Source organism: Elephas maximus, chromosome 13 (genome assembly GCF_024166365.1).
Source record: "Elephas maximus indicus isolate mEleMax1 chromosome 13, mEleMax1 primary haplotype, whole genome shotgun sequence".
NCBI classification, from domain to species: Eukaryota; Metazoa; Chordata; class Mammalia; order Proboscidea; family Elephantidae; genus Elephas; species Elephas maximus.
The window spans coordinates 44,624,679-44,639,134 of NC_064831.1; the positions used below are offsets into that span (position 1 = coordinate 44,624,679).

Genomic DNA, 14,456 nt, shown 5'->3' on the forward strand with positions numbered 1-14,456 from the left:
CCATATAAAAATTTTTCTGTACCCTCCTCCAGGTTCCTCTTCTGTCCCTCATACAACAAAAGGGTTATCTCTATTTGCTGTCTCCACTTTCTCACCTCTTATGTCTTTTTGACTCACTTCTTTCAAGTTTTTGCCACCACCACTCCCCTGAAATACTCTCATTAGGATCAACAATGAACTCCACTCAGTCAAATCTCAGCCTGCAATTTACTCAGTTTCTCAGTGTAATACAATCTGATTGATCACTCACTCATTATTAAAATTCTCTAGTCTTGGCTTCTTTGACACCATGTTTACCTGGCTTTTCTCCTACCTCACTGGCCACTCCTTTTCAGTGTCCTTTGCTGTCTCCAGCTCTTGCACCCAAACTCTAAGTGCTGGTGCATTGCAGGGCTCAGACCTGGGCCTCCTTCTCTTCTCTGCTTTCACTTTCTGCCTACTTGATTTCATGCATTTTACAGTTCTCTTTTATGCTGAAAACTTTATATATACATGTATTTTTAAACAATGTCTAGTGCACCTTCATACAAATTTTATAACCTTTATATGTCTCATTTTCCTCATTTATAAAATGGGAATAATAACATTACTTACTTGATTAGATAATTGAGCGGATTAAATGACTTAATGTCTATAAAAATAGTGAAATTTTGTTAATGTTTTGAAAATACTCTGTATTCTTCTGCAACTTGATACATATAGCTCTAGTTCATTGATTTTCTCTACTTGATAGTAGGGCACTTCCTATTACAATTTATGTTTAGGTTACTTACACTTTTATCCTATTCAAAAAATGCTGTTGTAAGCCCTCTTGTACATGTCTCCTTGGATACGCATGGAAGAGAGCCTCTATGGAATATACATTGTCCAATTGTGGACATGCACATTTTCAGCTTAACTCAGTATTAACTAATTGCTACATGGAGTTGTACCCAGTTGTACCAGAGGTGAATGAAAGCATAGTATATATTACATCCCTGCCAACTTTTTATATGATCAGATTTTCTAACTTCTGCCAATCTGATGGATGTAACATAGTACATAGGTAGAGCAATTTATTTATTTGTGTGCTTTCAAGTCATTCTTTTTTTTCTTCTTTGAATTGTTCATTCATGTAATTTGTTCTTTTTCTAATAGACTATGCTTTTTTCTTGGAGAGAAAAACATAAATACTTTACCTAATACCTTCTCACTTAAGTTGACTGTATCTTCTCACAGTCTACAACTTATCTTTTCACTCTTTTAGGGTGTGTTTTGATAAATAAAAGCTTTACATTTTATGTAGTCAAGTTTAACATTTTCTTCCTTTGTGAGATGGGGTTTCTGGAATTCGTTTAAGAATTTTTTCTCTACTCTGAGATCATATAGTCTCTTAAATTTTCTTTTAAAAATTTTAGGATTTTAATTTTTACAGTTATTTTTCTAATCCATGTGTGTTTTTAGGTACAGTATGAGGTATAAATCCATTTTTTTCAGATGCATAACTAATTATCCTAGCATATGGACTTCAATTTTCCACCTTTCCTCACTGATCTGTGATGCTACCTCTGCCTGGTACCTAGCGTATATGTGCAGAGCCTGTTGAAAGATCTCATTATATATTTATTGTCTTAGGCTGGGTTTTCTAGAGAAGCAAAATAGGTGAAGTGTGCACACACACACACACACACACACACATACAGAAAGAAAGATATTTATCTCAAGGAAATGGCTCACGCAGTTGTAGAGCCTGGCAAGTCCCAAATCTGTGGGTCAGACGTCAGGCTGGAAGCTTCTCCTGACTCAAGTAGCTGCAAGGGCTGACAAACCCAAGTTCGGCAGGTCAGATGGCAGGACACTGGCTCACAGGCTGCAGAGGCTAAGGAGCCCTAAGATTGTCAGGTAAGCTGCTAGCTCAAGTCCCAAGAACTGGAGGTCAGATGATAATGAGCCGGTTGCAGGATCCAGAGTGAGAGCCTTGCTGGAACATCCATGTCTATACTAGAGGCAGACCACACCCCCAGAGAACCTCCCTTTCAACTGATTGGCTTCTCATGGCAGGTCTCATCATGGAGTTGATTACATCATTACACAACTGCCAAACTACATCATAACTGCCAAACCACTGAGAATCATGGCCCAGCCAAGTTGACAGATAATCTTAACCATCACATTTGTCTATCTCTAAACCAAGGCTTGGTGGCGCAGTGGTTAAGAGCATGGCTGCTAACCAAAAAGTCAGCCTTTCGAATCTGCTCCTTGGAAACCCTATGGGGGAGTTCTGCTGTATCCTATAGGGTCACTATGAGTCAGAATCGACTTGACAGCAACAGGTTGTTCAGTTTTGAAACCAAGACCTAGGGTCTTTACTACTTTATATTATTACATTTAGTTAAATTTACTGTAGTTTTTATTGTTTTCTTGGGTAAATTCAGATCTTTCTTCTCTCATAGAGATTTAAGAATGTACTCAATTTCCATGAAAAATTCTGTCAATATTTTGATTGTCATATTATTTCCATCACTGTATATCACCCTTTTTGTACAATAAAAGCTTTAATTTTTTAATCTTTTTTTTTTCTCATAGTTATGACATGATTTTGGCCTCCATGAGAATCTATTTTAAGTCTGGATTTTTTTCATTTTGTTTTTAGTCTGTTCATTAAATGGGAAGGCCAGTGATAACTGCTGTAAGATTCAGGGTATAGGTTTGAGAACTCAGGTAACTAAAAACTACCATGCCCATCAACACTTAAGAATTAACTGAAAACCAAGGACATCACTTTACTTCAGTAAATTAGTGTTGGGAGACTGCTGGTGAGCTACATCTTAATGGCTCTGGTCCATCATTCAGACTCTTCCTTTGCCATGGTAACACACAATGGGCTTCAGTTGACAGAGCACCGATTTTACAATCATTCATGTCTTCTTCAAACCCACACTGCAACTTACTGGTTGTGTGACATAGGGGAATCATTTGAGCTTTGGTTTTCTCATTAGTAAAATTATAGTAATATACATATTACATGGTTTTGGTAAAAATAAATAAGATAATAAATGAAATAACACAGCATGCTATCCAGGATGTCACAGGTACTGAATAAAACATTTGTTTCCTTCTTCTTTGGAATTAATTTCAGGATATCTTACCTAAACTTTTGCCGAATAGCAAGAATAAGTATTCTTTTCAGGTGATTTAACTACTTGTTGAAGCAATAACCATATCGGCTCAATTAATTTTTAATGGCTAGAGGAGGGTGCTTTTCTCCTATATTCTTTAAAATTATAAAGTGAAGCAAGGTAGACTCTGAAACCAAACTCCTTTATTAGAATCCTGGCTTTACTACTTACTAGCTGTATGATCTGGAGAATTCAGCTTTCTTATAGGTAATATAAAAATAATTCTTTTAAGGTGTTTTATAAAAATGAGAAATAGTAGATTCAAACCTCCCACTGTACTCCCTGCTATAGAGTGGGAAGTTGGAAGAAAATTCTGATTGACAAAACACCATCAAAAGTAATAATAAAAAAAAGAGTATTACTCATTTTCATAATCTCTTCCTTGAAAAAGGAAAGACATTTAAATTAAAAAAAAAAAAAAAAACTTAACATGGATTTTTCCCTTTTGGCGAAGCACAAGAAACATGAAGAAAAAAAAAAACTACACCAAGGCATATCATAAGCAAAATGCTCAACACAGATCGTAAAGAGCAAATTGTATAAGCCGGCAAAGGATAAAAGACACTGTCAGATCCACATTACAAAAAATATTAAGGTAAGCCTTTCAGGCAGCAGGAAAATCATATCAGATAGAAAAATGGATCCACACGAGGAATGAAAAGCCCCAGAAGTGTAACTACATGAGTAAAGATATAAGATATTGTTCCTGCTCATAAGGGGTCCAAATCTATTATAAGAATAAAAACTGGGTTGCATAATTCATCAAAAAGTATTAAAGCCCCAACTCATTTGTCGGTTTGTCATACAACAGTGGCTTGTGTGTTGCTGGAAGCTATGCTACCGGTATTTCAAATACTACCAGGGTTGCCTGCTGGTGGTCAAGTTTCAGTGGAGCTTCCAGACTAAGACAGACTAGGAAGAAGGACCTAGCAGTCTACTTCTGAAAAAAATTAACCGGGGAAAACATCATGAATAGCAGTGGAACATTGCCTGATACAGTGCCAGAAGATGAGCCCCTTACGTTGTAAGGCATTTAAAATATCACTGGGAAAGAGCTGCCTCCTCAAAGTAGAGTTGACCTTAATGATATGGATGGAGTCAAGCTTTCGGGATCTTCATTACCTGATGTGGCAAGACTCAAAATGAGAAGAAACAGCTGCACATATACATTAATAATAAGAATGTGGAAGGTACAAAATATGAATCTAGGAAAATTAGAATCATCAAAAGTGAAATGAAATACATAAACACCTATATCCTAGTCATTAGTGAGCTGAAATGGACTGGTATTGGCCATTTTGAATCAGACAAGCATATGGTCTACTATGCCAGGAATGACACATTGAAGAGGAATGGCATTGCATTCATCTTCAAAAAGGACATTTCAAGATCTATCCTGAAGTACAACGTTGTCAGTGATAGAATAATATTCATATGTCTACAGGAACGACCAGTTAATATGACTATTATTCAAACATTTCAAAACTGGCTTTCTTCATTTAACGTAATGCCCTTGAGATCCTTCTAAGTTATTGCAGTAGTTTGTTCATTTTATTGCTCAGTTGTAACCCATGGTATGGATGTACCACAGTTTGTTTTACCACTCGCCCATCATGGGATACTTTGGTTGTTTCCATTTTTGGGTATTACAAATAAAGCTGCTATGAAAAATCATGTGTAGGTTTTGCGTGGACATGATTTTTTTATTTTTCTAGGATAAATGCCCAGGAGTGCAATCGTTGGGTCATATTACAAGTGTATTTTTAGTTCCTTTTTTTTTTAAACAACTGACAAACTTTTTCAGAGTAACTACATTATTTTATATTCTCACTAACAATAAATGAGAAATCCAATTTTACTTCATCCTCTCCAGCATTTGGCATTGTCACTATTTTTAGTTTAGTTGTTCTAATAGGTGTGGAGAGACGTTTCATCATAGTTTTAATTTGAATTCCCCTAATAGCTAACAATGTCGAACATTTTTTCATGTCCCTGTTTACTATCCATACATCCTCTTTAGTGAAATGTCTCTTCATGTTTTTTGCTTTTTTTCTAATAGTATTTGCGTTTCACTGTTGAGTTTTAAAAGTTCTTCATACATTGTAGGTGCTAGTCTTTGTCAGATGCATAATTTCCAATTGTTTTCTTCCGGTCCATAGCTTTCATCCTCTAAACAAGATCTTCCCCAGAGCAGAGTTTTTAGTTTTGATGAAGTCCAAATTATTGCTTTTATTTTTCTATCATGTTTTTGGTGTCATGGTTAAGAATTCCTCACTCAGCCATGGGTCTTAAAGCTTTTACCCTATGTTTATAACCAGAAGTTTAATATTTCACATATAAATATATGATACATTTTTTTAGTTAATTTTTAAACAAAGTGTGAGTTTTATTTGAGGCTTTTTTTTTTTTTTTTTTTGCCTATGGCTATCCAATTGCTCAAACACCATTTGTTGAAAAGCCTATCTTTTCTCCATTTTTATTGCTTTTGCATCATTGTCAAAATAACAGTTGGCCATAGTTGTTTGGATCTATTTCTGGGCTTTCTCTTCTGTTCCATTGATCTGTATGTCTTTCCACTCACCAATACCACACTATCTTAATTACTGTAACTATGTAAGTCTTGAAATGAGGTACAGTTATTCCTCACATTTTATTCTTTTTTTCCAGAATTATTTTTAGCTATTTTAGTTGCTTTGCCATTCATATGCATTTTAAAAGAGGAACCTAGTCTATATCTACAAAAAATCTTGTGATTTTGATAGGAATTGTGTTAAACCTATATATAAATATGGAGAGAATTGACATCTTTATTATGTTGTCTTTCAATCCAGAACATGGTATATACCTCTCCGTTATTAAGATATTCTTTGATTATTTTCATCAGCATTGTGTAATTTCTGCCTACAAGTTTTGTTTGTGTTTTGCTAGATTTATATCTAAGTATTTCATTTTTTGAGGAATTGTAAATGGTATGGCATTTTAAATTTTGATTTTGTATATACATTGCCAGTATACAGAAACAAAGTTTTTCTTTTATATTTATCTTATATTCTGCAACCTTGCTAAACTCACTTCTTAGTTTTTTAAGTTTTTCTTTTTGTGTATTTTTTTGAGATTTTCTGCATAAGCAATCATGTCATCTGCAAATAGAAACAGTTTTGTTGGATCTTTCCAGTCTGTATGTCTTTATTTCTTTTTCTTGCCTTATTTGTCTGCCTAGTGGTTTCAGTATTATGTTGAATAAGAGAGACAAGAGTCGACACACGTGTTTCTGATCTTAGGAGAAAGCATTGCATTTTCACTGTTAAGCACATTAGCTATAGCTTGTTTGTAGATGGTTTTTTATCAAGTTATCTATTCTTTTCTAAGAATTTTTATCATAAATCATTGTTGAATTTTGTCAAATGATTTTTCTAAATCTATCGATGTGACCACATGGATTTCCTTTCTTCATCTGGTAACATGGTGGATTACATTGATTAAGTTTTGAATATTGAACCAGCCTAAAAGTATCCCTGAAATAAATACTACTCAGTCACTATATTCTTTTTATTTGTTGCTGAGTTGTATTTGTTAATATTTTGTCAAAATTTTCCACATCTATATTCTTGAGGATGTTGTTCTATTTTCTCTTTGTACTCTCTTTGTGTGGTTTTGGTATCAAGGTAACATCGGCCTCCTAGAATAAGTTGGGAAGTATCCCTCTTCTATGTTCTCAAAGAGATTGTATAGACTTGATATTAATTTTTTAAAGGTTTGGTAAAATTCTACGGTGATACCATCTGGGCCTGCATATTCTTTTTCAGGAGATTTTTAATTATGATTTTTAGTTATGAGGCTATTCAAGTTATCTACTTGATATTGGATAGTTGGGATAGTTCGTGTGTTTTGAGAAATTGGCCCATTTCATCCAGTTGCCAAATTTATGTGTGTAGATTTGTTTACAGATGTCTGTAGGATCTGTAGCAATATCCTCTGTTTAACTCCTAATTTTAGTAATCAGTCTTTTTTTTTTCCTTTGTGAGTCCTGCCAAGGGCTTGTTAATGATATTGATCTTTTCAAAGAACCAACTCTGTTTCATTGATCTCATTTAATTTTAGTTTAGTCATAAATATTTCATACTTTCTATGGCGAGTTTTCTCTGTAAATAATATTAAGGAATGTTTATAAGTTTCCAAACATGTTTTTTTCTTTTTTGGATGGGGGTATTTTCTTTCTTTTGTCTTTCCTTTCTTTCTTTCTTTCTTTCTTTCTTTCTTTCTTTCTTTCTTTCTTTCTTTCTTTCTTTCTTTCTTTCTTTCTTTCTTTCTTTCTTTCTTTCTTTCTTTCTTTCTTTCTTTCTTTCTTTCTTTCTTTCTTTCTTTCTTTCTTTCTTTCTTTCTTTCTTTCTTTCTTTCTTTCTTTCTTTCTTTCTTTCTTTCTTTCTTTCTTTCTTTCTTTCTTTCTTTCTTTCTTTCTTTCTTTCTTTCTTTCTTTCTTTCTTTCTCTCTTTCTTTCTTTCTCTCTCTCTCTCTCTCTCTCTCTCTCTCTCTCTCTCTCTTTCTTTCTTTCTGTCTCTCTCTCTCTCTCTCTTTCTTTCTCTCTCTCTCTTTCTTTCTCTCTCTCTCTCTTTCTTTCTCTCTTTTCTCTCTCTCTCTCTTTCTCTCTCTCTTTCTCTCTCTCTCTCTTTCTCTCTTCTTTTCTTTCCTTTCTTTCTCTCTTTCTCTCTCTCTTTCTTTCTCTCTCTCTCTCTTTCTTTCTTTTTTTCTTCCTTCCTTCCTTCCTTCCTTCCTTCCTTCCTTCCTTCCTTCCTTCCTTCCTTCCTTCCTTCCTTCCTTCCTTCCTTCCTTCCTTCCTTCCTTCCTTCCTTCCTTCCTTCCTTCCTTCCTTCCTTCCTTCCTTCCTTCCTTCCTTCCTTCCTTCCTTCCTTCCTTCCTTCCTTTAAATGCCAACTATTGTTGATTTCTTATTTAGTTTATGTGATATACTTCCATGTAATATGTTGAGGCTTTTTTTGTGGCCAGGTACATCATCAATTTTTAATTGTATTTTATTTGAAAAGAATAAATGTATTTCAGTTTGGTGTGAATTCTGATCCCACACCCATACTTGATACAGGCCTAAGGTTACTATTTTTGACGGGTAAATTTTTCTATTCATGCCCTAAGTGAACGGAAACTTGCATGTTGCTTCTCCATTTCCATAGGTGATTTTTACCCCATGCATTTATACTGTATGAGTGTTTTTATACTGTGTTGACTTCTGCTATATCTAGGTAGCTCCAGAAAGTTCCAGCTTTCCTTGTGCACAGATTCAGTGGTGTGGGCTCACTTTTTATATGAAAATTCCATGACAAGCAGTGTTATTCATCTTTGGATCATGGCATCCCTAGTCCCTAGCATAATGCCTGGCACTTAGAAGGCACTTGATCAATGTTGGATGAATGAATGAATTGTTCCCGCACCCCTCTGAGCAATTTTGGCTTTTACTCCATCCACTATTAGTTTTGAGTTTCTTCTTCATTTGTAGTGATTGGGATATTACTTTTTGTTGTTGTTTTTGAGCTTAAATGAGTTATTCAGTTGCCATCGAGTCAGTCCCAACTATGGCAACTGTATGTGTGTCAGAGTAGAACTGTGCTCCGTAGGGTTTTAAATCATTGATTTTTTGGAAGTAAATCACCAGACTTTTCTTCCAAGTTGCCTCTGGGTGGACTTAAACCTCCAACCTTTCAGTTAGCAGCTGAAAGTGTTAACTGTTTACACCACCCAAGGACTCCTTTTTGAGCTTAGATATGTTTTAATGTTTTTAAAATTACATTACCTAGAATTTGTGTGTGGCACTGTGGTATAGGTGGACCAGAGGGCAGAATCTTTCTACACTATTTTTTTGTCAGGACAGCTGGACTGGGTTTAAAAAGAGAAGATAAAACTCTGATGTTATATTTCACTCTCTTGCTCAAAAACAACCTGTGGTTCCGCATTGCAATTAGGATATAACTTAAATTTGTTCTTAGACCATATAAGGCTTTTCATACTACAAACCCTACACGTCTACCTTTACTGTCACATATTTCAGTTCCTAATAGTCTGTGGTCTTCCAAGCTTCAGTGCCTTCGTAAATTCTTTTCCCTCTGCCAAGATGCCTTCATCCTTTGACAAACACCCACTTGTATATAATCTCTCCCATGAATCTTTTCCAAACCTAATGTCCTCTCTGGCTGAAGGGTTAGTAGTTCTTTTCTCTGTGCTCCTATATCATGTTGTTCTCATGTCTCATATACCCTTATCACATTGTATTGTCATTGTGGCTCAATTTCTCAGATTTCTGTCAGCCCGTAAGGGAAATAACAATGGTATATGAGATATGAGTTACATTGGGATTACTCTCTCACTTGGCACCCACCCCATTTCATCTAGAATGACACTTGAAATGTGAGCCATACCAAAGTGCTTCCTTTGCCTTAGCAGAGTGGGTTGATGTTGTTGTTAGGTACCCATTGAGTCAATTCCAACTCACCATGATCCCATGTACGACAGAATGAAATGGAGCCTGGTCCTGCACCATCTTCACAATCATTGTTATGCTTGAGCTCATTGTTGTAGCCACTGTGTCTATCTCACAGATGGTCTTCCTCTCTTTCACTGACTCTCTACCAAGCGGAGTGTGATATGTGTTAGTACCTCACAAGAGAGTCAAAAAAATTCCATGAAAGAGCAGATAAAGTGCTTAGCAGAATATATAACACGTAGTAGGTACTCTGTAATGGTAAATAGAAACCCAACAATACTCTGATTACATTAATGAGTTTTCTCTAAACTGTTTTCAGCTCTCATGTGTCAACTTTCCTTCCTATAATATGTTCAAAGTATGTGAGACTTAGTCTTGCCATCCTTGCTTCTAAGGAGCAATCTGGCTGTATTTATTACAAGAAGATTGGTTTTTTTTTTTTTTTGGCAGTCCATGGTACTGTCCAAGGTGTGCTGAAGGCATTGGCAAAAAGCAAGACTCCAGGAATTGACAGAATAGCAATTGAAATGTTCGACAAATTGATGCAGTGCTGGAACTGCTCACTAGTCTATGGCACAGACATTTGGAAAATAGCTCCCTGGCCGACTGACTGGGAGAGATCCATATTTACGCCAATTCCCAAGAAAGGTGATACAACCAAATATGAAAATTATCAAACAATATCATTAATATTACATGTAAGTAAAATTTTTCTGAAGATCATCCAAAAGCAGCTGCAGCAGTATATATTGACAGGGAACTGCCAGAAATTCAAGCCAGATTTAGAAGATGACCTGGAATCAAGGATATCATTGCTAATGTCAGATGGATCCTGGCTAAAAGCAGAGAATAACAAAAAGATGTTTACCTGTGTTTTACTGACTATATGAAGGAATTCAACCATATGGATCATAACAAATTATGGATAAGATTGTGGAGAACGGGAATTCCAGAACACTTAATTGTGCTTATGAGGAATCTGTACATGGATCAAGAGGCAGTTGTTTGAATAGCACAAGGGGATACTGGTTGGTTTAAAGTCAGGAAAGTTGTGCATCAGGGTTGTATTCTTTCACCATACCTATTCAATCTGTATGCTGAACAAATAATCTGAGAAGCTGGACCATATGAAGAAGAATGGGGCATCAGGATTGGAGGAAGACTTATTAACAACCTGTGTTATGCAGATGACACAAGCTTGTTAGCTGAAAGTGAAGAGGACTTGAAACATTTACTGATGAAGATCAAAGACCACAGCCTTCAGTATGGATTGCACCTCTGCATAAAGAAAACAAAAGTCCTCACAACTGGACCAACATAAATGGAGAAAAGATCGAGGTTGTCAATGATTTCATTTTATTTGGATCCACAATCAACACCCATGGAAGCAGCAGTCAAGAAATCAAAGGACACATTGCATTGGGCACATCTGCTGCAAAATAGCACTTTAAAGTGCCTGACCCAAGCCATGGTGCTTTCAGTCACCTCATATGTGTGTGAAAACTGGACAATCAATAAAGAAGACTAAAAAAGAATTGATGCCTTTGAATTGTGATGTTGGAGAAGAATATTGAATTTACCACAGACTGCCAAAAGAAAGAATAAATCTCTCTTGGAAGAAGTACAGCCAGAATGCTCTTTAGAAGCAAGGATGGTGAGACTATGTCTCACATACTTTGGACATGTTATCAAGAGGGATCAGTCCCTGAAGAAGGATATCATGCTTGATAAAATAGAGGGTCAGCAAAAAAGAGGAAGACCCTCAATGAAATGAATTGACACAGTGGCTGCAACAATGGGCTCAAGCATAGCAACAATTGTGAGGATGGCTCAGGACCGAGAAGTGTTTCGCTCTGTTGTGCATAGGGCTGCTATGAGTCAGAACTGAATCGACGGCACCTAACAATAACAACATGATATATTCAATATTCTTCACCAACACCATAATTCAAACCCATCAATTTTTCTTTGGTCTTTTTTATTTATTGTCCAGCTAATTCATATACATATTTTCAGGAAATATATGTTAAATTTATTTTTAATTGTTTTTATGGTCAGAAGTACTAAATAAAAAAATCCAAACGCATTGCTGTCGAGTTGATTCTGACTCATAGTACTAAGTAGATATAGGAAATTTCTCAAATTTTTCTTTGTAATTTCTTCTTTCACCCCTAATTTCAAAAGTTTCTACTCATTCCATAGGTTTAATAAATATTCTTTATATTTTACTTTTTTTACTCTTTAATATATCTGGAACTTTAGGATATGTATGAGATAAGGATACAAGTGAATATTACAACTATTTAACTCATTGTCTAAGCACCATTTCTTGACTAGAGCTTCTCTTTCCCTTTGATAACAATGTGTTCTTTCTTACTTCTTAAAGTTCTTAAAGATAAGGATATGCTACCTGGTCATATTTTATGTTTCATTGATCTTTTAATATATTGTTTTGCAAAGACCATACTTTTTTCTAGCTGTTACAGATTTCTAATATTTTAATATTTGTATACACCCTCTTCCAAATGCTCCATTAAAAAGTCTTAGTTAGTCTCACTTGTTTATTAACCTGTTTACACTTTGAAATAATTTCAAGTTACAGCAATCTGCCATTAGGATTTTGGCTGTTAAATATGTAAATCTATTAGAAAATAATCTATTCCGTTTATACAGGAAGATGAAATAATGTTCCCCTTTATTCATATATTTAGGTGTTAGCCCTCATGGCACAGTGGTTAAGAACTTGGCTGCTAACCAAAAGGTCAGCAGTTCAAATCCACCAGCAGTTCCTTGGAAACCCAATGGGGCAGTTCTACCCTGTCCTGTAAAGTTACTATGAGTTGGAATCTACTCAATGGCAATGTTTTTTTCTGTAAAGTGTTGTAGCCAATTCAGGTGGTTTAATATATGTTCAGCAAACATTTATTGGTCATTTCCTAATTTCAGAAAAATAGTAAAGACCTTAAAAAGAGGATTAAAAAACAGACTGTCATAAAGGAGCTCATATTCTGGGAGGACTGCAGATAAGTAAACAAAGGATGAAGATGAGCACAGAGGAAAGCACCTTGAACAACACTTATGTGCAGGGCCATGGGTTTTTGGGTTTAGGCTTGAGCTGAGTTTTGGAGGATGATAGGACTTAGCTAGATTAAGAAGGGGGTCAGTTATTTTAGAGGAAGGAAACAAATGCAAAGGCAAATAGATTTGAGAGAGAAAGACAAGGAAATGGGATTTCAAGAATTCAGTTGAGGCCAAAGTGCAGGATGTGGGTCAGGAATGATAATCATGAGACCACAGTAGATCTGGATCAGATTTTCTTTCATGAGTGAGATGGGTGACATTGATGGGTTTTAAGAAGGGAAATAACATGATCATATCTATATTTTAGAAAAGCTTAAGGGAGGAGAATATAGCAGAGATACAAGAATGGAGTCCAAGTGAATAAAAGGGGCCGGCTGATAATTAAAAAAGGAGCCGTGGTGGCTCAGTGGTTAAGCAGTCGGTTGCTAACTGAAGGGTCAGCAATTCAAACCCAGCAGCCACTCTGCAGTGGAAAGATGTAGCAGTCTGCTTCTGTGAAGATTACACTAGGAAACCCTATGGGGCAGTTGTACTGTCCTATATAGTCACTACTTCTCAAGCATTCTGACATATTTTCTAGCTCTTTGTCTTACGAGGATCAAGTATCCCTGATCCCTTGGGGGTTCAACTTTGAAACTCTGATTTTAGACACTGTAACATTTTTTTTAACATAGTAACGCTTTGTTCATGTATATGTTTAAATGATTTCCTGAGAAGTTCTCCACCTAACATTTATCCTTTTCCTGATTCTCTTTCAGATAGCAGTTCTGTGGATGAAAAGGTCTTAAATCACGCTTTCTCTTCCCTTTCGAGGGATCTCGTCTTTTGTACATGTTTGTTTGTGACATATTAGATATGTTTTGGTTCCTCTGTTTTAGTTGTGAAATGTGCATGTTATCCCAGCTTTTCATTCCTTGGTTGTCCTTTAAGTGTGCCCCAGTATGTTGCATTTATGAAGAGGTTACACTTTGCCAGCTGTGCTTTCTTTAGCTTACACTTGCCAACCTAGGGGTCTGCTACAGTCAAACACAGCATCTGTTCTTAAGTGTGGCTAATCATAACCTTCCTGACTGATTCATGATCTTCACTGCACATTCAGCTTTGAAGGGCAAATAGTATTTGGAATATATTTTCTTGGACTCTGCCAGTGCTTTTCTTTAAATGCTGACAACTAATTTCAAAACCTCCACTCACAAAAACATGGTGGTTTTGACTTGGAGCTGACCCTACTCAGCATTTGTCTTAATAGGTGTCATGTGTCTAGTACCATTGGCCCGTGACCCAGTTTAGTGTACATAAAGCTGTAGTGTGCTAAAAGCCTGTTTTTTTTGTTGTTGTTGTTTTATTTTTTCTTGTTCTTCATTTAAGGCTCGAATAGTAAGTGGCAATGATTTGGATGCTTCCAAATTCTCTGCACTCCAGGAGTTTGGTGGGTAAGTGTACATTCACAAACTTTCTAATTCATTCCATTCATCAGTGTTACTTGGCTGTGCTCTCAAAATGTATATTTTGAATACAGACACATGATGATATAATTAGCTAGTCTAATTGTTGGATCCATTTTCAAAATAAAGTGTTATTTTTTTTAGCAATAAAAGCATACATGCTCATGGCAAAATTTTCTGACAATATGAATATATATACATACATACATATATATATGTAAATCACCTAACCAGATTAACTGTCAACACTGTCACTTCAGAGGCAAATATAACTGTACAGTT

General features: G+C 35.7%; 1 protein-coding gene across 1 annotated transcript in view; it reads left to right on the plus strand.

Moving 5' to 3' along the window:
• UNC13C (unc-13 homolog C) overlaps positions 1-14,456 on the plus strand; it is a 676,763-nt gene that overhangs the window by 145,253 nt on the left and 517,054 nt on the right. Inside the window, exons 4-5 of the mRNA XM_049852627.1 lie at positions 13,488-13,510; positions 14,098-14,162. Coding sequence (XP_049708584.1) covers positions 13,488-13,510; positions 14,098-14,162 — 88 coding nt within the window. The remainder of the gene's footprint in view (positions 1-13,487; positions 13,511-14,097; positions 14,163-14,456) is intronic.